The sequence below is a fragment of the Suncus etruscus genome, chromosome 11 (assembly GCF_024139225.1).
Source record: "Suncus etruscus isolate mSunEtr1 chromosome 11, mSunEtr1.pri.cur, whole genome shotgun sequence".
NCBI classification, from domain to species: Eukaryota; Metazoa; Chordata; class Mammalia; order Eulipotyphla; family Soricidae; genus Suncus; species Suncus etruscus.
The window spans coordinates 8743284-8769293 of NC_064858.1; the positions used below are offsets into that span (position 1 = coordinate 8743284).

At 51.7% G+C, this 26010-nt stretch overlaps 1 protein-coding gene across 1 annotated transcript; it reads right to left on the minus strand.

Annotated features, from left to right (window-relative positions):
- Nucleotides 1–236: 236 nt before the first annotated feature.
- TICRR (TOPBP1 interacting checkpoint and replication regulator) lies at nucleotides 237–25707 on the minus strand. Its single transcript, XM_049783278.1, has 22 exons — nucleotides 24836–25707; nucleotides 23518–23773; nucleotides 20623–20861; nucleotides 15338–15572; nucleotides 13609–13735; nucleotides 13128–13267; nucleotides 11974–12192; nucleotides 10132–10283; nucleotides 9169–9269; nucleotides 8085–8182; nucleotides 7925–8000; nucleotides 7547–7777; nucleotides 6532–6628; nucleotides 5602–5659; nucleotides 4849–4995; nucleotides 3904–3994; nucleotides 3686–3747; nucleotides 3447–3581; nucleotides 3051–3208; nucleotides 995–2693; nucleotides 788–913; nucleotides 237–562 (listed from the first exon to the last, which is right to left on the minus strand). The coding sequence occupies exons 1-22, from the start codon at nucleotides 25445–25447 to the stop codon at nucleotides 450–452; spliced, it is 5172 nt and encodes a 1723-aa protein (XP_049639235.1). The 5' UTR covers nucleotides 25448–25707; the 3' UTR covers nucleotides 237–449.
- Between the last annotated feature and the right edge of the window lie 303 nt (nucleotides 25708–26010).

Below are 26010 nucleotides of genomic sequence, written 5' to 3' on the forward strand. Positions count from 1 at the left end.
AGTTATCACTGTGAAGGGAGTGTGGGGAGGACCATGCTGGCTCTTGGGACACCCAGTGAGATGGCCAAGACAAGCCACTGGTGCTGGGGCAGAGCAAACGCACAGTCATGTGGCCAGAAACAGCTTTATTGTTGGGTAGAGTCGAGTTCAGTCTGAGTCCAGCTCAGTCTCACTGTAACACGCAACAGGGCCAGCCTGACAGCAGCTCTGGGCGAGGTGCATCTGTGCTAGTGTGTGTGTCTCTTTCCTGTGCAGCTGGGCCAGATGGTCTCTGGTCCTCCCGCTGTCAATTCCTGTGCCAGCCCAACAGCCCCCTTCAAGGGCAGGGAAGGGATGATGCGACGGTTGCAGGCTTGGGTCCGGTGACCTCCTTCCTCGGGTGTGGGCGTCCTGCATGGAGCCGTGGCTGGGACATATCAGGGTGCTCAAGCCGAGTCCTGAGATCCTTCCTAGCTCAGCAGCTTCTTCCGAGTGTATATCCTAATGAAGGGGCGCCCCCGGGCTTGCGCCTGGCTGCAGGGGGACTCCTTGGCTGAGGGCAGAAAAGCACCCCCGTCGTCCCCTGGAAGCAGAACTAGGCTCAGCGAGCAGTGGGGAACCAGGGAGAAGGGCCTCAAACCAGAGCGAAGCCCACCTGGGGCAGTGACCCTACTTTTTCCATCGCCCACAACAGAAATGTGAAGAAGGTCCAGGGAGGGGACCCCTCTGTCAGAGCAACATGGTAGCCTTGTACCACTCCCCACTCCTCCAGGGACCACCCCAGACCCCCATTATCACCCCCCTTTACCTCTGGCACTGGCAGCCAGCACAGGTGGTGCTCTGCCCTGGAATAGCAGCGGGGACTGGGTCAGCGCCTGGAGCCCACTGGCAGATAAGCAGCTCCGTAGGGCATTGCCTGGGGGTGGAGTGGACCCTGGGGAGGAGGGGAACAGTTACCAGAGATCCAGACACTATCCCCCCACTCCCCAACCCCCCTGCCACGTGGTCTACCTACCTGAGACAAATACATCGTCATCATCCACGGCCAGTGGCGACCACCCTAGCCTGGGGGACCCCTCCTCATGCCTCCGAGGGGACACATCTCCTTGGGGTTCACATGTTCTCTTTGGCCTGGACTCAGCTCCATCCTGTGGGGATAGGGGCCTCTTGCTGGCTCCTGGGGCCTCCTCAGCGGCTGGGGACAATGCAGGCAACTGAAACACCCCCTCGAGCTCGAAATCCGAGAGAGCGGGGGCCTTGTGAGAGGAAGTGAGCTTGAAGCTTCGCTCCTGGCACTCGGGCCCGGCACTGGGCACTGCCAGCGCAGCAGTGGGGTCCAGGCCACCCTCGACCTTGCCCGCCCTGCAGTCCGCGGCCCTCTTCTTCCGAGGCCAGTCCTGGATGGCTTCAGGAGTCCCCTTCCCACCAGGTTTGGGTGACGGGCTCCAAGAGGGTGGAGATAGGGTGCCGGCAAGGCTACGGGTTGGGGTGCAGGACTGGCAGATGTAGGTCTGCCCCCGGCCCTTGCTGGGGGTGCTATGCGAGAGCCAGGGGCAGGGTGCTGACAGGCACATGGTCTCAGGTCTGACCCCAGACTTACTGGCCCCCGGGGCAGCCCCTCTAGGCAGGGGGTTCTCCCCTCCTTGGGGTTCAGCCTCCATGCCCGGGTCCCTTTTCCAGATTAGCAGACTTGGGAGGCCTGAGGATTCATCTGGCTCTAGCTCGTAGTCCCAGGGGCTGGCAGAGGCCTGCGTGGATGGGGTGCAGGCTGGCAGAGCCTCAGGAGGCAAGGTGAATGAAAAAGGCGTCAGGGGAGAGCTGAGCCCCAAGGAGAGGGACGACTGAGGAACTTCAGAGCCGGGCGGTGGCCTCTCCTCACTATCAGATGCATCGGTGCCAGAGCTGGTCCGTGTGCGGTATGCAGGCTTCTCGGGGCCTGGGACGGGGAGAGGCCACGTGTTGCTGCAGTTGAACACGGGTGAGCAGGGGTCCTCGTAGAGGTCAGCCACGGAGGACCCCTGACTTTCAGAGCTTTCCAGAGGGGTCAGTGGGGGGTGGTTAGGAGCAGGGCTGGGTCCCAGCGGGCTCTTCTGGCCGGGGGTCCCGAGCTTTGATCTCCGTGAGGCTCTGTGGGGAGTACATGGGGGCCCGCAAGCCGATTCGTGGGGCTCTTCACAGCCAGATTGTCCGGCGAGAGGTCGGAGTGCAGATGTCCGTGGGGGACTCTCGGAAGGGCCACAGGGTGAGAGATGAGTGGGTGAAGGCAGAATGGCAGGCTGCCCCAGGTACTGGGACTCAGGAAGCTGAGTGGGGCCCTCATGGGAGGTTCGGTCCTGTACCTCCAGAACTGGGGCTGACAGCCAGCCGGGGTCCTCAGGACAGAGAGCCACCGAGGGGCGCGGAGGAGAGTCCTGCAGGAGTCCCAGGGTCCGGCCTGCCTTCCTGTGGGGTGTCCTGGGGCTCCTCACTCTCAGGGGACATGCCCTACCGGTTAGGGATGCCTCTCTCTGAGGAGTGCCTTGTGGCTGGGGCAGTGATGCCCGGCTTTGGGGGGAGGCGACTGCTAAGGGCTCCCCACAAACGGCCCGTTTGGCAGGTGTCACTTCCAAGGGGGGTTCCTGCAGCCTCTCCGGGGGATCGCAGGGGCCGTGTGGGGCTCTCCCAGGGGTGGCCTGTGCAGAGCTGGGAGCCGTCCGAGCTCTCTTCCTTGGGGTCTGCAGAAAAGATGCTAGTTTTAGGGAGAGGTTGTCTGAATGTAGGAGCCCCTAGTCCCCCTCTCCAGCTCCCACAGGTGGGACCAGAATGAAAAAGAATCACATGCTGAGCGTGGTCTCAGGCTGCTTGAAACATGCCTGACCAGAGGTTCCAAGAGAGGCCAGATTCAGCGAGGAGCCATGGCCTCTACCACTCTGGCCTCCAACTGCTGTTTCAAGTCACTGATACCCAGAATCATTCCTCTGGGTCACCTGCGGCACCCCAGGGACACTCTATCTTCACATCCCTAACAAATGCTTCCCGGCGGCCTCTCCCGTTCCCCAATGCGCCCCTCATTCACTGCAGGAACCTGGTACCTGGGCAACAGATGCCATGGCAGGTCCTGGGGCGCCTCCTGAAGGCCGTTTTGCCCGGGCTGAGCCCTTCTCCGGGGGACTGCTCATGTCAGTCACCGAGCCGAAAAGCAGCCTCTTGGGAGTCTGGAGGCGCTGCACCGGGGAGTGTCCTCTTTGATCTGAGAATCAGAGACAAGGGTGATGCTCAGCGGTCTGTGAGCCGGGCCACCCTCTCCGGCTGCACCAGAAGGCGGCGGGGAGTTCTCACCAAGGCAGCGAGTGAATGTTCGACTCTCCCGGGGCCAAGACCCACCTCAGTTCCAGGGACAGGGTCAGAGTCCCAAAGCAGCTCAGATATCAACAGGAATTACTGACCAGGACAGCGGGGACATGATGGCATCATCACTCTGCACCCACCTGCAGTGATGTGCTGGAATGAGTGGACTCTCTGCATACTGTGTGCCTTCGGCTGAGACCGAGAGTAGAAGCAACCAGAACTGGTCCTGGCTAATAAGAGCTGCTTGATTCTTGGACTTCGTCTCAAACCAGCTTCTGCAAAAACAGAACGATGGGTGAGAACCAGGTGAAACAACCCACCCGGCTGAAAAGCCCCCAAACATAAACATCCCAAGCAAACAAAGGAACACAAGCCTTACCATCTTCGGCTTTAATTGGGGATTCTTCAACAACATCAATCTCAGGCTCAGGGTTGGAGGACCTTGGGGAACAACAAACAGGGTGATTCGCAGCTGCTGGAAAGAATAGCCTCTCCCTCACCAGGGAACCCTGCAGCCACGCAGGCGAGCAGTCAGGGGAACCGAGCTCAGCACACCACAGGGGCAGGGACAGGACTCGGGGTGCCTGAGCTACTCACCTGCCCTGGATCTGCCGGTGCAGCAGCCTCCGGGACATCTGCTTGTGCACCGGCGTCTCAGCCACACTCTTCGTCAGCAGTCGGCGACAGCCTGCAGGGGAACCGTCCTGTCAGCTCCACACCTGCTGCATACTGAGCTGCGGGGCAGGGCAGGGCAGGGCAGTGGAGCAGGCAGGGGATCCAGTCTGAGCCATAGTGGAGCCATGGAGCAGAACTACTCGGCACTTCTAGGGACCATTCAGCAAGTTAAAAGTACACGAAGAGGAGCTAGAGTGGTGGCGCAAGAGGTAAGATGTCTGCCTTGCGTGCGCTAGCCTAGGATGGACTGTGGGTTCTATCCTCCGGCATCCCATAGGGTCCCCCAAGCCAGGAGCGATTTCTGAGTGCATAGCCAGGAGTAACCCCTGAGTGTCAATGGGTGTGCCCCCCCAAAAAAGAACAGCAGGAAGGAGCTGGACGATTCTCAGTGGCCACATTTTAGGACTCGAACACTACTTTGGGATGGCCTGGGGAAACTGTGATGACAGAAGGATGTGAGCCACCTGCCTGCACTGCTCTTCTGCCTTCCTCAAGGTTTGCAGCAAACTGATACCCATGAGGCAGTTGGAGCTACGCAAGACAGACAGAGCCAATCGTGGCATAATAATAAAAGGGATGGCTGGCCAGGAGGGTGAGCCAGACTGGAGCAGGCAGGAAGAACCAGTGAATCCAAAGACAAGTAAGTGAAACCAGGACTCTGCAGAAGAAAAGCACATTCGATGTCCTTCTCAGTGGGCTGATGACAAGGGAGGTGGGACTTGAGAAACTGTCACTGATTCTCATTGGAGCCTTGAGACCCCGTTACCAAGCTCATGGGCGCAAAGAAAGCACAGAAAAGGGGAAAGAGATGCTCCAAAATGGGGGGCGTGGAGACTAGTTTGAGACCAAGAAGCCCCTGCCCCGTACCTTTGGACCTCTTGGAGCCAGCAAGTCTGCTCTCCAGCCCGTCCACAGCTGACACAGAGTAGCTCCTGGGCAGGCCCTGCTTACGTGGAGTCTTCGACGGGGACAGTAGTTTCTGGTTGAAGAGATTCCTCCGAACTTTGGTCACTTCTGAAAGCAGCAGAAAAAGACAGAAAGAACTGCTTAGTTAGGAAAAGAGGGCTGGCGATACACTCCCGGATCTGTCACACTATAACTCCTCTTATCGCAAATCATCGCTGCCTGATTTATTTATTTGGGGGTCAGGGTACTCTCAGCACGGTTCAGGCCTGGGCTGCCTCTATTTTGTGGCTTTCGTGAGAAAGATGTTTCTCATATTTCAAGTTAGTTATTTTGTAGAACATAGTATTTCTTTTGTTGTTGTTTTTGGATCACACCCGTTGGCACTCAGGGGTTACTCCTGGTTCTGTGCTCAGAGAAATTGCTCCTGGCAGCATGGGGGACCAGATGGGATGCCGGGATTTCAACCACTGTCCGTCCTGGTTCGGCTGTGTGCAAGGCAAACACCCTACCACTGTGCTATCTTTATGGCCCAGAACATAGTATTTTGAGGTAGTGTGAGTTTTATGTCCCTTGCACTTGGCATTGGGTCATGTTTTTTGAATCAACAACCATATGAAACTATTCATTTCCAACATGTAGTGTTGAGATATGCGCAAGTCAAATCAATGTGTCACTCTGGCCAAGCGTGTCTCTGAGGCCTTGCATGTGTGTTACCTTGCACGGTGTCCTTCGCCAGGACTGATGGCAGCTGGAGAGTCGGACGAGAGTTTTCCTGAAAGATGAGAAAACCCAGTCAGGACAACACACAGGTCTTTGTTCAATAAGCAATACGAGTCCCACATACAATCTCAGGACCCCTGCAATTGTAGAATCCATAATATAGGAGTAAAATACATGTACATAGTTACTGAGCCAGTGACACTAAAAACTGCACCAAACACAAATTTGGGGACTCTCTACGTGCCATAGAGTGAAGCAAAGTAGGAAACAGCTGCCCAGTGTAGACTTGAAGAAACATGAGGATGGGCCAGAAGGGCCAACCCAAGTTCTATCTCCAGAAACTCATACAATCCTCTAAACCCAGAGTGATCACTAAGCACACAGCCAGCAGTAAGACCTGAGCACAATAATGTGTGTCCCCAAACACAAGCCAAGCCAATCCAAAAGGGCTTTTGTCAAGACAGAGAGTCAGGGAGGGCGCAATGACAATAACAACAATGGAGAGTGGATTTAGATTTTACACCTGGCGGTGCACAGAGGTTACTCCTGGCTCTGTGCTCAGAAATAGCTCCTGGCAGATTCAGGGGACCAGATGGGATGCTGGGAATTGAACCCGTGTCTGTTCCGGGTCAGCTATGTGCAAGACAAACACTCTACCATTGTGCTATCGCTCCGGCCCCTGGATTTTACTCTACTTTTTAACTGTCACCTTTTGGGTAAAATGGCTAATGTGTGACAAATTTTCTATCAGGTTCCTTGAACGATGGCTCTGAACAGTTATGAAAAGACCTAGTTTCACCATTGGACCCCAATACCCATTCCTTGAACAGAAGGCCCTTTACCACTTCCTCATGTCCTCTACCAACACACACGTGAAGGAACAGCATCCCTAGGGCCACCTCTTGTCTCCTGGAAACAACTTACACTTTTGGTAGTCCTTCTGGATGCTTTGGGAATTTCAATTTGTCGAAGATTTTGTGAACCTTCTGTGATGCTTTTATGTCTTGCTAATGCATTTTTCCTTTTAAAAATAGGAAGAAATAGGGGAGGGGGAAAAATGGGAAGGAAACAGTCAATATACACTCAAGAGATATTATGCATAATGCAACCAGAGTTTAAAATAAAGCATTCTTTAAACAAATGTCAGTTTTTGTGAAGCCGGAGCAATAGTACAGTCAATAGGACACCATAGACCTTGCACACAGCCAACCTAGGTTTGAACCCTTATACCCCAGCTGTCCCCAAAGTCTGAAGAGTAAACCCTGGGCACAGAGCCAGGAATAAGTCCTGAACAGAGCCGGGTGTGGTCCAAAAATCAAAACCAAAACAAACAAAAAAGGTTTTGTGAGTTCAGGTTTTTCACCTGGCCTGTATTTATAGCAATACGAGTCCGACCAGAATTTCCTACCGATAAATTCAATTGCTGTGTATAAGGAAGTGGGGAAGCCATGTAGATCATTGAGAAGAGCACTGAGCTGCCCATGAGACAGCTCCACAGACTGGAGCACATGCTTTACATGCAGGAAGACCACATTTCATTCTCAGCAGTGCATGTGCTCTCTTGAGCACAGCGAGGAGTGACCCTGAGTTGAGCCACTAGTACACCCTGAGCACCCTTGGCATGGCCCCAAACGAGCCCCCTCCCTAAATCAGAGCACATGAATGAGTGTCTGTAACTCAGACACAGGATATCTGGCAATTTACCCAGAGCCAAGCCTCCCAAAGTGGCTCTGTGGGCGTCCGACAGTCTACCTTACCTTCTCTTCTTTTTTTTTGGTTTTTGGGTCCCACACGGCAGCGCTTAGGGGTTACTCCTGGCTCTAAGCTCAGAAATTGCTCCTGGCAGGCTCAGGGGACCATATGGGATGCCGGGATTCGAACCACCTTCTGCATGCAAGGCAAATGCACTACCTCCATGTTATCTCTCCGGCCCCCTTACCTTCTCTTCTTAGCTGATCGGGTTCGAAGTTCCTCCAGCTGGTCAGATTCGGTGGCCCCTGCCACTGACTGCACAACGCAAGACTCAGAGCGCAGGGGCGACTTGCTCTCCTGTGACAGGGAATCGTCACTGAAGAAGTCCGCGGGCAGGACCCTGGCCAGGCTTGACGGGATTACAAAGCCCAGGCTGTGGTACAGGTCTCCCAGTATCTTTGGGATGGAGTTGATGTACCTGGGAACAGACGGGCAGACAGGGGCATCTGTCCGTGTTCTCTGAGTCCCCCTCAGCCAGCGGACACCACCCCTCCGAGGTTGAGGCACCGCTGCCTGCCTGCAGGCCTCAGCGCAATGGGCCACGGTTAGTGGCCACTGCACTTACAGTCCCAAGATCTGGTCCAGCAGCGCAGCTAGGTAGGCAGAGTCCTGGGTGAGGCACACCATGCGCAACAGGTCGGCTGCCTGGGGAGAGAGGCCAGCAGATGGCACCCTGCCCTAGAGGATCGGGGCCCTGCACACTCCCCATGGCACCCACCGGGTACTTGCCTCCTCCACCATCTGCTCCAGGTCAGCTGCACTCTCACACAGTGACGGGCACTGTTGGCACAGCTCCATGCGAAGGAACACCTGCAGCTGGCACCTGAGAAGACAGGCCACAGCTGCTATGAGGGGCTTTCCAAGCGAGCACCTTCCCCAGCACAGTCCCATTATCTAAAAAGCCATAAGTATGCACAGACATACATGCATGTGCTTGCATGTACACACATGTGATGTGGTATATTAGGTAAAGTGGTGATTCAGACTGCACTTTTTTTGGGGAGTGGGAGGCCACACCTGATAAAGCTCAGGTGTTACTCCTGGCTTGGGGGACCATATGGAATGCTGGGGATTGAACTGAGGTCCATCCTGGGTCAGCCATGTGCAAGGCAAACGCCCTACCGCTATGCTATCATTCCAGCCCGTCACCTTGCACTTTCCTTTTTTTTTTGGGGGCGGGGGGGGTCACACCGGTCAGTGCTCAGGGGTTACTCCTGGCTCTACGCTCAGAAATCGCTCCTGGCAGGCCCAGGGGACCATATGGGATGCTGGGATTCGAACCACCATCCTTCTGCATGCAAGGCAAACGCCCCACCTCCATGCTATCTCTCCGACCCCACATTGCACTTTCTGAGGGAACTAGCCACAAAACCCTCCTCAAATGAATGAAACTATTTTTTTTTTTTTTGAATGGAACTATTTTGTTTCTGTTTTGGGGCCATACCCCAGACTGCTCAGGGCTCACTTCTGGCTCTGCACTGAGATCACACCTGGCCCTGGAATGGAACCATTTTAAACTGAAACTGGTGAGTCCTGGAGCTGGTTGAAGTGATGGTTTTTAAAGGAGGGCAGGGGCTGAAGCAGTAACACAACAGGTAAGTCAGTTGCCTCCCACGAGCCCAACCCAAATCTGATCCCCGGCACCCCATAATGGTCCCCAAGCCCTCTAGGAGTGATCTTTGGGCCAGGTGTAAGCCCTGTGCACAGCTGGGTGTGACTTCAAAATGAAAAAGGGAAAAAAAGTTGGGTCAAGGATATGGCTTGGGTAGGGTCAGGCTTTGAATATGGCAGCGGGAAATGGTTGCTCACTCTCTGACTTTGTCTGCTTTGTCCAGCTCTTCTCCCAGGTTCCCTCGAAGACTTCTACTCGTCTTCAAGAGGTTATTTTTCATATGATTCAGGCAGTCAATCTAAGAACACAAAATAATTAATAGAAAATTATTTATCATTTCTAATTCCCTTCACAGATGACTAAGACCCTAAGAAGGCACAAATTTCCTTACAAATTTCTCCCTCCCTCCATTTGAGTGGGAAAAGTGAAGTCTTTTCTTAACCCTTTCAGGACAAAAGAGTTTAAAAGCCAAATGTGGGGCAGGAGAGGTACACTGACAGGATGGGGCAGGTCTTGCACAGGGCCCAGGTGTCAACCGACACCTGGATGCTCTCTGGGGCAGTTCCAAAGCGCCACCGGATGTAGCCCCAGCCTCAAAACAAGACATATTCTGGGGCTGGAGATTGAGTACCACAGGTATGGCACTTGCCTTGCACATGGCCAACCCAGGTTCAGCCCCCACCATCTCACGTGATCCCCCAAGACCCTTCAGCAGTGATCCCTAAGGGCAGAGTCAGGAGTTAACCCTGAGCAACGTGTTCCATCCCCACCCAAAATAAGGAAGTAGGCACCAGTCTAGTGCCTATTCAGCTATGTTCTTCCCTGAGACAAGGCCATGACAAGAAGTGTGGGTGCAGACTACACACTCTTTCATGGGTTCACCAGTGAGTGGCAGCAGAAGACACTAGACATAGCCCAGGGTTCGCCTAGAAACCTTTTAAGGGACTCTCCGCTAGTGGTTTTGAGAACAGGCTTCCACTAGCTTTTTCTGCAGATTTGAGAGCGTTGGCCCCCTGAGGCAGGACCTATACTCATCCCCAGCCCATTTGCTTCTCCTGAACCATCTGACACAGACTGACATGTCCCAAGACACCAGAACCAAAGCCCCCACCAAGCAACCAGCCCCGGAGAGGTGACCACAAGGAAATCTGAACTCTTACACCCAAGTCCTTAGTGCCTCTGGACTTCCAGAAAGCCTGCACGGCTGAGACAACACTCTGAGCACAGGTGAGCAACTCTGCATCCCCAGCAGTCACAGCCTTCCGGTAGCTCTCGTGGACGTAGCAGAGCAGTGCCTCCTCGGTTGGAAAATCTGGGGAAGTCAGATGGGCCGTTACATTCAGCTGTTTGAGAGACTGGTCATCACCTGTCACACTGAACCCCCAATCCCCGCCAGCATCTAATAAAGTTTGGGTGCCACAGGTGCTGCCAAACTTCCACGAGTGCCCAGGACAACCCCACAGTGAGCCATTTGGTACAAAGTGTTCACAGAAACTCTACCCTTGGGGCTGTGCAATAGCATGGTGGGAAGGGCCTTTACCTCACACACAATTGACCCAATTTCAATTCCAGGGATCCCATAAGTTCCTCCCCAAGAACTTCTAGGAGTGATTCTTTTTTTTTTTTTTTTTTTTTTTTTTTTTTTTTTTTTTTGGTTTTTGGGCCACACCCAGTAACGCTCAGGGGTTACTCCTGGCTATGTGCTCAGAAGTTGCTCCTGGCTTGGGGGGACCATATGGGACACCGGGGGATCGAACCGCGGTCCGTCCAAGGTTAGCGCAGGCAAGGCAGGCACCTTACCTTTAGCGCCACCGCCCGGCCCCCTAGGAGTGATTCTTATTGCAGAGCCAGGAGTAGCCCTTGAGCATCACCAGATGTCAAACCCCACAAAAATAAAAAAAGGGGGGGAATCAGAGCGGTGGCCTAGAGGTAAGGCATCTGCCTTGCAAGCGTTAGTCTAGAACGAACTGCGGTTCAATCCCCTGGCATCCCATATGGTTCGCCAAGCCAGGATCGATTTCTGAGTGAATAGCCAGGAGTAACCCCTGAGCAACACTGGGTATGGCTCCAAAAAAACAAAACAAAAAAAAATTGGGGGGCCAGAAAGGGGCCAAGAGGTGGCATTAGAGGGCAAGTGCGGGCCCGGAGAGATAGCACAGTGGAGTTTGCCTTGCAAGCAGCCGATCCAAAACCAAAGGTGGTTGGTTTGAATCCCGGTGTCCCATATGGTCCCCCGTGTCTGCCGGGAGCTATTTCTTTTCTTTTTTTTTTTTTTTCGGGAGCTATTTCTGAGCAGACAGCCAGGAGTAACCCCTGAGCATTGCCGGGTGTGACCCAAAAACAAAAACCAAACAAAACAAACAAACAAACAAAAAAAGAGGGCAAGTGCTAGCCTAGAACAGACCTAGATTAGATCCCCTGGCGTCTCATATGGTCCCCACAGCCAGGGGTGATTTCTGAGTGCATAGCCAGAAGTAACCCGTGAGTGTCAAACGGGTGTGGCCCAAACAGACAAAAACTCTACCCTGAGGGCTGGAAAGATAGATAATACACAGGTGAGGGCACCTGCCTTACATATGGTGATTAAGTTTTGATTTCCAACATCCAGCAGGGTACCCTGAACCCTGTCAAGAGGAAGCTCTGAGTGCAGCCAGGTGTGGGCCAAAAAGTGGACAGAGAAAGAGCAAACACAAACTGGGCACTGTTAGGTCACACCTGCCTTTACCCAAAACAAAGGTGTTCCCCGTCTTCTTTCCTTTTCACCTATCCCTTTGATATGTAAGAGTCCACCTGGAGCTCACTCAACCCTCCCTGACTTGATAAATTAGTACTGGAGAATAAAGACAGTTTTCAGGGCCATGAGGTGAGAAGCCACTGACTCCATGATTCTCCTGACTGTCCTGGCTTATTAATTATCTGCGGCTACCTGCTCTAGACCCATTCACCGGGGGATGAAATAGAAATATGGTGTGGGTGGGTATATTTTACAGGGCACGACCTACCTTTCGGTTTGGAGCTCCTCAGTGTCCGCCCTCTGGTCTCCCGGAGATCTGCTCTGCCGCCTGCGGATCCCAGGGGGCCCTTCTCCCCCACTGCGTCAGGACTGCCATCGGGGCGGAGCTTCTGAGAAGCCTTGACATTCAGCCGGGCCACGTTCAGCATCTTCAAGGAGCGGCACATGGTGGTCATCTTCTGCCTCACGGGGGTCCGAGGAACGCCGCCTACCAAAACGGGATCAGAATTGTTTCATGCATAATGACCGGAAGGAGAGTTCCAGGACCCCAACCCACAACAGAGAACAGACATTCAGGAGGGATCCCCTGCAGAGGAAGGAGCTGGATCCACAGACGCCAAAGATCACATGGGCCTGCCCTGGAGTTCCCTAGTGGTCGGAAAGGGGATTCAACAGTCCACATGGAGGGGAGAGCACAGCATGGAGGGCGCTTGCCTGCACATAGTCAACCTGGCGTTCCATCCCTGGAAAACTGTAGGGCCCTCTGAGCCTCATTAGGAGTGAACCCCAAGGTGGCCAGAGTGATAGCACAGTGGTAGGGCCTTTGGCTTGCACATGGTCAACCCAGGTTTAATTCCCGGCATACCACATGATCCCCCAAACCTGCCGGGGGGATTTCTGAGTTCAGAGCCAGGAGTAACCCGAGTGCTGCCAGGTATGGCTCAAAAACTTAAATAATGTTTAAAAAAGGGGAAGTGACCCCTGAGCACAGAGCCAGGAGTAAGTCCTAAAATCTTCCGGGTGTGGCCCAAAATCTCTCTCCCCTCAAAAGTGGGAGAATGCTCTTGTGATAGAACATGCCTAACAAGTGCTAGCCCCCACTCTGCCCCCTACTTACTGTGGCTTGAGGCCCAAATAATAACAAAAATACAAAACTACAAAAGAATTATTTTTGGTTTGCTTTGTTTTGGGGTACATGTGTTGGTGCTCGGGAATCACTCCTGAAGGTGCCAGGGATTGAAACCAAGTCATCTGCAAGCAAGGCAAGCTCCTATGCTCTCTCTGTACGTCTCTAGCCCTGACAGTAAAATTTTTTCCCTCTCCTTTTGTTGGCTACCATTTTGACTTCACATAGGGGCTTATCAATCTAGTCAAACAGTCTCAAAACAGACCCCTCAAGAAACAGTCTCTTTGGCTGCATACGTTTCTTTCTGCTGTCTTCTTGGTTGGCCGCAGCACATTCCTCACGAGACTTTCTCTGGTAGAGCTCTGAGAGGCTCCCTGTAAGTTCGCTTTCGGTTCTAGAAGATTCTTCCATGTCCAGCGAGGCAGCCTGCAGCAAGCTGGGAACAAGTCAGGTGTTGACTACACGGCTGAAACCCTCCATTTTCCAGAATGTCTTAAAGGTCGCAGCAATAGTAAAGCAGGTAAGGCGCCTAACTCAGACAGAGATAAGCAAGAGCCCACATTCTGAAATGCCCCAAGAAACAAAAAGTTGGGGCCAGAGAGATAGCATGAAGGTAAGGCGTTTGCCTTTCATGCAGATGGATGGTGGTTCGAATCCCAGCATCCCATATGGTCCCTCAAGCCTGCCAGGAGCGATTTCTGAGTGTAGAGCCAGGAGTAACTCCTGAATGCTGCCGGGTGTGACCCAAAAACCAAAATAAAAAAAGTAAAGTCTTACCGAAAGAACTCCATTAAACTGGAACTGGCACCGCTGAGGTGGGATCGAGCAAACCACTTCTCCACCACGGCTGCACTCCAAGGCACAGAGCGGCCAAACTCCTGCTGTACCCACTCTGGCATGGGGGCTGCAGGGCAAGCGGGAAGTGGGGAGAAGAGAGCGTCAGACTCTGCCCAGTTAAAGGGGACCCCCACACCCCCTCCAGATGATAAATATCACACTCCCCATCCCTCCGCCCGCCTGCAGCTGGGAGGTCCAGCTCCAAGCCCCAGCACCACAGGGACCTGAGCCCTGTGAAACAACCCTAAGTGCCAAGCCGAGAGTAGACCCAAGAGCTGAGGGCGTGGCCCAAACACACCCCTTTAACCTCCACCCTATCTTCCCTGCCAAGAGTATCCACAGGCTTCTTTGCTCTAAAGAAGCCTCAAGGACACACTTGTGTCTGATAACAGAAACCTGTTTGCTGGAGGGATGTTGGAGCCCACACTTGACAGGCTTGGGATTGTTTCTGGGTGTCTGGTGTGAAACCATGTGCGACAGCCTACAGGCCTCCCTCTCTGTCCCAGAAACAGTCCCCTCCAACCCCCATTTGATTTTTGGGCCTCACCCATCAGTGCTCACGGCTTATTCCTTGGCCCCTGGGGATCTCTCCTAACTGGTTCAGGGGACCCTATGAGATGCAACCAGGTCATCCAGTTGCAAAGCAAGCACATAAGCGCGCACACACGCACACACACACACTGCTGTACTATTGCTCTGCACCTGTCATTTTTTTCTAAACCCTTGCTCAGATAAACTTCAAGTTTTTCAAACTGGCCTTCCCCAACCACCCACCTTAAGTCATGAGCCTGCTACCCCTTTCCTCTCCATATCTACATATCCCCCACCCCCCCACCAGATTTTGCACTCTTGCAGGTAATGCAATCTGACCCTGATTTACTCCGCTCTCTCCCATTAGGTGGTTGATGGACACCTTTGTCTTTTTTCTTTTTTGAGTAGCATAAAGGTCTCCGCTGAATGGGCAAATCATCAGTGACTAGTAGTTATTAGATAGTATAGTCACTACACAAATAAGATTTGCATTGCACAACAATAAACATAATCAAAGGAAGATAGATTCTTGGCAGTTGGAAGTATCCTTTGTTTTGAGGTTTTTTTTTTTTTTTTTTTGGCTTTTGGCTTTTGGGTCACACCCGGCAGCACTCAGGGGTTACTCCTGGCAGGCTCGGGGGACCATATGGGATTCTGGGATTCGAACCACCACCCTCCTGCATGCAAGGCAAATGCACTGCCTCCATACTATCTCTCCGGCCCAGTATCCTTTGTTAAATACTATATTAAATTCCATTTTATTTATACTTTTTATTTCAAACTGACTTCACAGAGCCTTTGGCCTCCTCAGAAGTGCTTCAGAGAGCTGGATAGGCTGGGGAAAGTGCTTGCCTTGCACACAGCTGACCCGAGTTGGATCCCTGGCAGCCCATACAATCCCCAGAACCCACCAGCAGTGATTCCTGAGCACAGAGCCAAGAGCAATCCCTAAGCAATTCCAGATCTGGCATCAAAGCAAAAAAGCCAACCAAAAGTGAGTGCTTCAGAAGTCTGACAGCTTGCTTTGCTCTGTGTGACACCAGACACCAGGGCTGTACCAAGTGCATAGGAAACAAGGATCTGGGTGCTAAAAGGCCTTGTGGACTCCCCAGCAACATGGCTCCTGGCTCAGCTTTACCCGAATCAGGGGGATCTTCCCATGAATCCTCCATCCGGCCTAGGACATCGTCCAAAACACTAGAAAGGAGGGAAGTGGCAGCCTGGGAGTTCTCTGCTACCGTTGTGTGGAGAAAATGACTTTGAACTTCAGTCTCCATGGTGCGAAACACGGTTAAAATGGCAGCATCATTGGAGAGAGGAGAAAGAACTCCAGTGACGGGGGGCCAGCCTTCACAGGGGTCCACACAGGTGACCTGCAAAAGAAGCTCCAGTGAGTTGAGAATATATGCTCATGTGCCTCAGCAAAATACAATGTGTTGGAGTAACTGGTTCTTTGATCAAGATAATTCTTCGTTGCATGTGCTGGTCCCTCCTGGGTGGGATATACCTCTGGATTGGCATCCAACCCCTACCTGTTCTCCACCCATGGAGGTGGTCCAACTCTTCCCCAAAAGACCGCAGGTTAGAGACTTCTTCCAGTTGCAGTTCCATAGCTAGTCTGCCTGTCTGTGGGTATTTTTGCCTGCTTGCAGATAGGATGTGCTGGAAATCCCTGAGCCTGCTTTATCTTCCTACCCTGTGTTAGTGATGTTTCCAGACCCACTTTTCCAATCCCTCTGGGATTGGGACATGAGGCTTCCACTATACCTGGCACCACAAACAGGGGCTTCCTCAACTTGGAGTGAGATGGCTTAATTTGGGATTGAGGGACCCTGCCCCTTCTTCACATATGTTGCTAACTTCTTTCTCCAGCACTCAATGTAACATTTACTGAAGTAGTAATCTGCATATTAGTAATTCTGGTATTGCTCCAAGTAGTCATTACACACACACACACACACACACACACACACACGTATGTTTTGTTTTTGTTTTTTGGGGTCACACCTGGCAGCGTTCAGGGGTTACTCCTGGCTCTATGCTCAGAAATTGCTCCTTGTAGGACTGAAGAGATAGCATGGAGGTAGGGCATTTGCCTTGCATGCAGAAGGATGGTGGTTTGAATCCTGGCATCCCATATGGTCCCCCAGCCTGTCAGTAGCGACTTCTGAGCATAGAGCCAGGAGTAATCCCTGAGCACTGCGGGTGTGACCCAAAAACAAACAAACAAACAAAAAAGAAATTGCTCCTGGTAGGCTCAGGGGACCATATGGGATGCTGGGGATCAAACCACCATCCTGGGGCTGGAGAGATAGCGTGGAGGTAAGGCGTTTGCCTTTCATGCAGAAGGTCATTGATTCAGATCCCGGCATCCCATATGGTGCCCCGAGACTGCCAGGAGTGACTTCTGAGCATGGAGCCAGGAGTAACCCCTGAACACTGCCGGGTGTGACCCAAAAACCAAAATCCAAAAAAACAAACAAACAAAAAAAAACAACCACCTTCCTGCATGCAAGGCAAACACCCTACTGCTGTGTTATCTCTCCAGCCTAGTCATTATACTTTTAATGTACTGTGTACTGCAGGATGCTCAGGCCAAGCCTTCCGAAACCCCTCCTACTTCAGAAAGTTAAAAATAAATGTGCCTTCTCAGTAGTGTGACACATGCTCAAGGCAAAAGCCCTGAGGCCAGTAACCCACAGCACCCCCCACAGGCACTAGGCCAGAGAGATCACCAACTGATGAGATTAATATGCCTGGTGAAACAAATACCCAAAATGAGTCAGCTATAGATGTGAAGTCAGAAAATAGCTGTAGGAATAGCCTCCCCTCTGCCCCAAAGCAAACAGTCAGAGAGGGCCAGAGATCAGATTACCGGCTCCCTCCTACCAGAAAGACAACCAACCCTTAGGCTATGTAGGTGCACAGATGAGCTCAGATAGGCTCATTCACTGGACATATTTCATCTTTTTGTGGCCACAGCCAGTGACACTCAGGGGTTACTCAGTGGTTATGTGCTCAGAACTTGCTCCTGGCTTGGGGTATGCAACGGATCGAACCGAGGTCCATCCTGGGTCAGCTACATGCAAGGCAAATGGCCTACCATTGCGCCGTTGCTCCGGCCTCATGATTTCATCATTTCGTATTGAATTTCTTTTTTTTTTTTTGGTTTTTGGGCCACACCCGGTAATGCTCAGGGGTTACTCCTGGCTATGTGGTCAGAAGTTGCTCCTGGCTTGGGGGACCATATGGGACCGCGTCCAAGGCTAGCGCAGGCAAGGCAGGCACCTTACCTTTAGCGCCATCGCCCGGCCCCCCTGTATTGAATTTCTTACTACCTGAAGTGAAGGTGGGCTTTGGACCCCCCAGGATTTTTATACAGTGGCTAAGACATGCCTGAGTGGTTCTCAGTTTTTACAGTGGAAAATGTATCCTGACAAAGCTAAAACCAACTTTCATATTCTAGGTAGTGCTGAAGGTCAATTTCTGAAATTCAGCTGTCCTATGAACTTTTTTTTGGGGGGGGGTCACACCCGGCAGCGCTCAGGGGCCACTCCTGGCCCTACACTCAGAAATCGTCCCCGGCAGCCTCATGGGACCATATGGGATACCGGGATTCGAACCACCATCCTTCTGCATGCAAGCATCCTACCACTGTACTATCTCTCCGGCCCCTGTCCTATGAACTTTTATCCTGGGCGGGTTTCCTTGCCACACTATCTAAGGATGTAATGAAATCAGGACACACTTCATGATGCTCTGAAGTTGACATAAACTCAGTGCAAAGCCTAAGATCTCTAATTACAAAAGCCTGACTGCAACAACCATCTTGAGAACTTTTCCTGGGGCTGAGAAGAAAGTCCTTGGAGTTAGACAAATGAGTCTGTCTGAAGCCTTTAGTTGATCTTATGATGCTTCATGGGTAAGGAGACCCTGCTCTTAGGCTAAAAGTTTTTCTTTCTATTTTCCCAACTTGTGCTACCTCTATGCAAAATACTGAAACTTTTTTTTTTTTTTAATCATTCAGGTAGGGGTTCCCACCATTTGCAGAGAACTTTGGGACACAATTTACTTTATCTCCTATTTCTGCATTTTCTGTAAAACCAGAAAGGGGGAGTTGTTGGAATAACCAGTTTTTACTTTACTCAGGATAATTTTTTTCACCTGTTTGTTCTTCCTGAGCAGGAAGTACCTCTGGATTAGCCCCCTACACTACCTGTTCTCTACCGATGGGGTGGTCCTACTCTTCCCAATAAGACCTCGGGTCAGAGAAACTTCCGTTTGCGGTCCCACAGAAAGCCTGCCTGCCTGCTGGTGCCTTTTGCCTGTTTATAGACAGCTTGTGGTGGAAGTTCCTGAACATATTTTATTTCCCTAACCTTGTATGAATTATTTCCTGTGCCGGCTTTGCTTCCAGACCCACGTTCCCCAATCTCCCCACCCCCACCCCGGGACCTGAGGGGGATGAGGGCATGGGGCACGAGGCTTCCACTACAACAATGATCAACAACTGCTCCGAGTGGCTATAACTGAATACAAACCTGATTTGCAGAAGATTATTGAAAACAAAGATGCCAAAAATCCCACTGAGATTATCATCCCATCACTCCAACAAGGTAACAAAAAACACCTGATTGAGCATGTTATATTATGTGTTTAATATATTATTGTTAAAATTAAAAAAAAAAAACAAAACAAAACAACAATGATCAACAAGAAAAGCGTGGGAAAACACTGGCTGGGCACAGACCTAGAATTTAATTCACTGACTATACACCCACAACCTCTCAATTTACAAACACGAGACCCCTGAGTTACCGGGACTATTTACTAAGCAGGTGTGTGTCTTCCTCTAAGACTTCACAACTGATCCGAGGTAAAAATAAGCAGTCCCATTTCATACAGAATTGAGGGCAAGGAATAAGAAACTTGACAAGCCAGAGGCAAGCACCGCACACTTGAAATAAATGTTTGCGACTCCCAAGCAATGAATGCCCAAAGGCCTGGGTCCATTCAACAGTACTCAGTCAGGCTGGCCAGGCAGAAGACAAAGAATGAGGGCCTGAGGACAGATGTGATGCTGCCAGGATCCACTGGGCCTCCAGGGTCACTGAGATGTTTGGGAGCCAAACTTGGCCAGGCCACTGTTCCATCTCTCAGCCAACTAGGAATCCACACTCAAGTGGGACGCAAAGCAGCGTCTTACGGGTTTTGCCCGACACAACAGTTGCAGAGCTGAAACTAAAGCCAGTGCCTGAAGGTCCGACCCAGCCAACAGTGCAAGAACTGCACCTGTGTAGTCTGGACCTAGACTGTTTTCCAGCCAGACCCAGAAAACGAAGCAAGGTCAAGAAATTGCTGGCAGTTTAAAATTTACCACCATGGGGCCAGAGAGAGAGCACAGCATTAGGGCATTTGCCTTTCAAGCAGCTGACCCAGGAGGGACCCAATTCAATTCTCAGCACCCCATGTGGTCCCCCAGCCTGCCAGGGGTAGGTTCTGAGTGTAGAGCCAGGAGGGCCCCTGAGCACTGCTGGGTGTAGCCCAAAGACCAATCAATCAATCAATCAATAAAGTTTAAAAAAATAAAAATGGCCGGAGAGATAGCACAGCGGTAAGGTGTTTGCCTTAGATGTAGAAGGATGATGGTTCAAATCCCGGCATCCCATATGGTCTCCTGAGCCTGCCAGGAGTGATTTCTGAGCATGGAGTCAGGAGTGATCCCTGAGCGCTGCCGGGTATAACCCAAAAACCAAAATAAATAAATAAATAAATAAAAATAAAACTCACCAGCACCTCTTAATCAAACAATGGGAAGTGCATGTATGCACCTTCTTAGAAAGCAATTTTGAGTCTGCAAAACTACTGGACCCTATTAGATCTAACCAAAAGAGAAATTCATTCATTTAATACATAATACAAACTATTTAAAAAACTAAATAAAGCAGAGGGCTGGAGAGTTAGCACAGCAGTAGGCATTTGCCTTGCATGCAGCCGAACAATGATTCAAATCCCAGCATCCCATATGGTCCCCTGAACCTGCCAGGAGTGATTTCGGAGTGCAGAGCCAGGATTAACTTCTGAGCACGGCCAGGTGTGACCCAAAAAACCTAACCAAAACAAAACAATCTAAATAAAACAAAATACCAGCATTTTACAGTCATAATACAATATGGGATTGTAATACAATAGGGATTAAGACAATAATCCCATTTGACTCGCTGCTGTCTCCTATATGGACCCAACTTCCTTTCCTCAGGACTCAAGTTGCATCCTGTTCTCTCTCCCACTCCTTTACTGGGAGCACTGTTAATGTTAACAGAACACGCTAAGGCAGACCATCTGCACATGCCTTCACTCTAACCGTGGCCAACAAACACCCTTCTCACAGGCACAGGAAGCAGCAGCAGTGGCAACACCTACCAGGTGTGAGTCTTCCATAGCCAGCTTGCCCAGCAGCTGCTGGAAGGACAGCCCCGAAACCGACACGCCCTCCTCAGGAGCTCGGAGAATCCAGCTCTCAGTGGCCCTGGTGCTGCTCTTTGGAGGGGACCAGTGGGTCACCATGCCTTGCAGGAAAATTCGTGGTGGTTGTGAGAAAGGTCTCTGATGCATGGTCAGGGGCTCCAGGATGACCACCCAAGTATGGTAACGCTCTCCTCCTGTCCGCAATAGAGAAAGTTCATTAGCAAGCTCAGGTGAGAGACATTTACGAAAAGAAAGCAGAACAGGGCCTGAGAGGTGGCGCACACCACGTCATGGTTTGCATGTCCAAGCAGGAATGAGGTCCTAAGTTTGCTGGTGGCACTGTGAACCCTCCACTGTCCCCAGCACCAACAGCAGGGCCCCAGTTAAAAAAAAGAAGGGGTGAAAAAAAAAAAGAAGGGGTGGGGATAGAAAGGAAAAAAGGAGGAGCAATTTGTAAAATGGATGGGTTCAAAAGACTATGTAACAAAATGGCTTAAGCAGCACTAGCTTGGAAAGTCCTTAAATCAAATAACCTATTTGTGGGCCCGGAGAGATAGCACAGCGGCGTTTGCCTGATCCAGGACCAAAGGTGGTTGGTTCGAATCCCAGTGTTCCATATGGTCCCCCCGTGCCTGCCAGGAGCTATTTCTGAGCAAACAGCCAGGAATAACCCCTGAGCAACACTGGGTGTGGCCCAAAAACAAAAAAAATAAATAAATAACCTATTTGTTTTATGCAAAAAACTGCTACAAAGTACTGGGGTATTTTTTTGTGTTTCGGCCACACCCAGTGATGCTCAGAGGTTACTTCTGGCTATGGGCTCAAGAATCGCTCCTGGCTTGGGGGACCATATGGGACACCAGGGGATCGAACCATGGTCCATCCTAGGCTAGAGCATGCAAAGCAGACGCCTTACGCCCTGCGCCACCGCTTTGGCTCCCAAAGTATACTGTATTTGCCAGCATATAAGATGACTGGGTGTATATGACAACCCCCTAATTTTGCAGTTAAAACATAGGTTTAGGCCTATATTCGCTATATCAGACAGAACGTTCCTGTGCTGCATGTGTTCCTGTGCTCATGTACCACAGTGAGCCAATCACAACAAGCAAAGGTTCAAAGGTTCTACTGTAATAGACTTCCTCTCTGACTCTGGCCAATCTGAGCAGGCTTTTTACAGTGTAGATTCGGTCCAGAACATTGTCTAATTTGCATGCATAAAAAGCCTGCTTGGATTGGCTGAGTTAGAAAGGCAGTCCGAGCAGCCTTGCAGTGATTGGTGCAGAATCGAGTTGGAAAATTCATTTTGTGGCAATATTCAGACAATTTTCATTTAGTGGCATATTAAAAATTTTTTCGGGATATACTTGGCGTATAAGACAACCCCCGATTTTCAGTTGACTTTTTTTTGTTTCAAAAGTCGTCTTATACGCCGGAAAATATGGTAGTTTTTATTTAGAATGAAATCAAGGGTCAGAGAGATAGCCCAACAGGAGTGCACTTTCCCAAAGGTTCACTTGCTCCTTTTATTTGGGGAAGGGAGGGTCATACCCAGCGGTGCTCAGAGATTACTCCTGTCTCTGTTCAGAAATCACTCCTGTTGGCTCAGGGGAACATATGGGATGCCGGGATTGAACGTGGGTCAGCTGCGTGCAAGGCAAGCACTCTCCTGCTCTGGCCCTCACTTACTCCTTTTATATGCGGGTTTAGGAGCTGTGCTGTGTCTTCCTGATATCCTTCTTATACATCCTTTAATCCTTCTAATCACATGGACTAAGTTCCTATGTTGTTGGAAATTCTTTTCTTTTTAGTAAAGCAAGATAGTTTTTTTTTTTTTTTTTTTTTTTTTTGGTTTTTGGGCCACACCCAGTAACGCTCAGGGGTTACTCCTGGCTATGTGCTCAGAAGTTGCTCCTGGCTTGGGGGACCATATGGGACACCGGGGGATCGAACCGAGGTCCGTCCAAGGTTAGCGCAGGCAAGGCAGGCACCTTACCTTTAGCGCCACCGCCCGGCCCCAAAGCAAGATAGTTTTTATTGAATGAAATTTCATTAGAAAGATGAGAGGGATGAGAGAAATAATACAGTTGGGGCCGGAGAGATAGCATGAAGGTAAGGCGTTTGCCTTTCATGCAGAAGGTCATCAGTTCGAATCCGGCTTCCCATATGGTCCCCCGTGCCTGCCAGGAGCAATTTCTGAGCATGGAGCCAGGAGTTTCCCCTGAGCACTGCCGGGTGTGACCCAAAAACACACACACACACACACACACACACACACACACAAAAAAAAAAAAAAAAAAAAAAAAAAGAAATAATACAGTGAAGAGGGCAATTGCCTCTCATGTTGCATGCCATATGATCTCCGGCATCCCATAGGGGTTCCCTGAGCACCTGCAGGATGAATCCTGAGTGTGCCCCTCTACCTCTCCCAAATAATGATGATGATGATGATGATGATGATGATGATGATGTGAGAGGAGGCCCAGAGAGATAGCACAGTGATAGTGTTTGCCTTGCATGGGGCCAACCCAAGACAGACAGTGGTTAGATTCCTGGCATCCTATATGGTCCCCGGAGCCTGCCAGGGGCAATTTCTGACCACAGAGCCAGGAGGAACCCGAGTGACCCCGGGTGTGACCCAAAAACGAGGGGAAAAAAAGATGTGAGAGGAGAGAGAGGGGAATGTGTTCAAAGAAGAACACAGGTTTCTCCAGGATGGATATAAGCAAGCACAGAAACAGAGACAAGCAGGGGCTTGAAGACCAAGCCTACTGCTGGAAATTCTAAGGCCAAAGGCTGGGCCTGCAGTGAAGGAATAAAATGAAACTGAGACCCCAGATGAGGACTCACCTTCAACAGGGAGAAGCAATGTTCCTTCTGTCCCAGGAAAGGAGGATTCATACCCAGAAGGACAGAGCAGACGGTTTAAAGTGGAATCAGTTGGCAGAGTGGAAACCCACGGAGAAAGACAGGGTTCATTTCGCAGCATCCTCTCTGTCCTATCGAAGTCCTGGCTGAATGTTTCAGATGGCACCACGGTGCCTCCTACGTGGTAAAGCAGCTCACACACTGTCTGGTAGCCGAGGTCATCGGGTGGGTCCCATGACTGAAAAAGAACCACAAGGAGCCTCGGGTTACTGCGAATCAGGCACCGCTGGGAGAGGAAAATCAGTGAGGGGCCAAGGGCACAACCAGCCACGTTTTGTTTGGTTGTTGGGCCACACCCAGCGGTGCTTAAGGGTCAGTCCCAGTAGTGGGCTTAGGGATGCTGGGGATCAAATCCCGAGGTGGGCAGGGGTACAAAGCAAAAGCTCTGGCCTCACGAATCCCTTGAGACCCTCCAAGAAGGCAGCGACTATAAGACCCTACAGATTCAGGGTACAAAAACGGCCGGATCTGCCCCTTTCAAAAGCAGCACTTCCATTCTCTCCTCTTCTCGGTGTAAAAGTTTCTGTGCAGGGCCTGGAGAGATAGCACAGCGGCGTTTGCCTTGCAAGCAGCCGATCCAGGACCAAAGGTGGTTGGTTCGAATCCCGGTGTCCCATATGGTCCCCCGTGCCTGCCAGGAGCTATTTCTGAGCAGACAGCCAGGAGTAACCCCTGAGCAACGCCGGGTGTGGCCCAAAAACCAAAAAAAAAAAAAAAAAAAGAAAAAATAAAGTAAATGGTTGTTTTTTTTTTTTTTTTTTTTGGTTTTTGGGCCACACCCGGTGACGCTCAGGGTTACTCCTGGCTATGCGCTCAGAAGTCGCTCCTGGCTTGGGGGACCATATGGGACGCCGGGGGATCGAATCGCGGTCCGTCTCCTAGGCTAGCGCAGGTAAGGCAGGCACCTTACCTCGAGCGCCACCGCCCGGCCCCAAGAAAAAGTTTCTGTGCAGGTACAGAAATGTCTTCTTGGGTCGAGAGGCCAGAAAGTGCTTTCGGGGAGCTTTAGAGAGCGGAAGAGTTGAGAGAGATCAGAGAGAGGTTCTGATGCACCCTGGCTGCCTGACCTCCCCGAGTCTGCTGGAGCAGCTAGCTGTAGGAGCGCAAGGCACTTGCAAGGGGGCTTAGGGGGGCTGCAGGAACCCCCAAATAAAGAAGGGGCGCTTGGAGAGCGAGAGAGAGAAAGGATCGTGCGAGGTCGGGTGCCCCTGGATCTCCACCTTCCAACCCGCACACTCACCGGCGAGGGCTCGCCGGTGTCCACCCAACACAGGGTGATGCCCCGGGCTCGCAGCCCGTCCTGCAGCCTCTTGGGCAGCAAGAGCTTGGTGCCATGGCGTGGCGCGGGGTGGGCGCGTCGGGGACCCCCGCGAACTGCAGCAGGTCGCGGCTGGAGCTGCGGACACGGTGCCAGCAGGAACACGGCGCGTCGGGGCCCACGCTGGGCCGCCGTGTCATCGTCCAGCAAGGGCGTCTTGGCGGGCGACGCGATCTCGGGCTGGTCCCAATGGTAGTCGAGCAGGGCCTCGAGCAGGGCGCGCTGGGTGGGCGCCGCGCGCGCTTCGGGGCGCGGATCTGCAGGGGGGGAGACCCCGCTCCCGGCCCGGGCTTCCAGCTCGGCCTCCAGGTCCTGCCACGCGCCGGCCCGCAGCTCGCGAAAGTCGCTTCCACGCGCCTCCCGGCCCCGGGCGCCCATGGAGTCGAAGCACTTGAAGGCCCAACGCAGCCGGGCTAGGCCGAAGCGGCAGCTCAGGTAGCCCAGGAGGCGCAAGGCGGTGCGGCGGAGTCGGCTCGAACCCGCCGCGCCTCCCGCCGCGTCCAGCAGCAGCATAACGTGATGACAGCCGGCCATTATCCCGGTTCAGGTCCGACCCGTCACTACAGCGCCGCCATGTTTTTCTCCCCCGGTCCAAACGTTCCCGCGCTTTTCTAGGGCGGCTGTGATTGGTGGAGCCTACGTCCCGCCTCCCAGCTTCCAGTCGCGCTTCTGATGTCACCAACGTGCGCCGCGTCTCATTGCTGATTGGCTGAAGTCTGGGGTCATGCCTCGTAGCTGATTGGCGGAGAGCGTGACGGTGGGCGGTGCTCATTGGCTCGGTTTTTTAAAATTTAAAGAGATACGAACGAGAACGAGGCTGCGGAGGGAGTTTCTCTTGCGCGGGTTCGATTCCCCTCCTCCCAGAAAAGTCTTAGCAGGACTGATTTGCTGAGGCGCAGAGTTAGGAGGAAGTCCTGAGCAGCGCCGGATGTGCCCCATCCCCAAATATAAAATAAAATTTATTTATTTATTTATTTATTTTTTCAACAAAAGTCCAGTTTTATTTCAGAAAATGTGTTAAATATATATATATATATAGTATATATATATATATATATATATGCATCAATTTCTGACATGCACCTTCATGGGTTAGT

What these genes read in the sequence shown, in the direction of transcription:
- TICRR (XM_049783278.1), bottom strand. Translation starts at nt 25,447, where the DNA reads ATGGCCGGCTGTCATCACGTTATGCTGCTGCTGGACGCGGCGGGAGGC. An exon ending in GAGGAGCTCCAAACCGAAAG is followed by an intron (nt 10,284 to 11,973) that starts GTAGGTCGTGCC and finishes TGACTTCCCCAG; the next exon opens with ATTTTCCAACCGAGGAGGCA. An exon ending in CCAGAAGGACTACCAAAAGT is followed by an intron (nt 5,660 to 6,531) that starts GTAAGTTGTTTC and finishes CTCATCTTTCAG; the next exon opens with GAAAACTCTCGTCCGACTCT.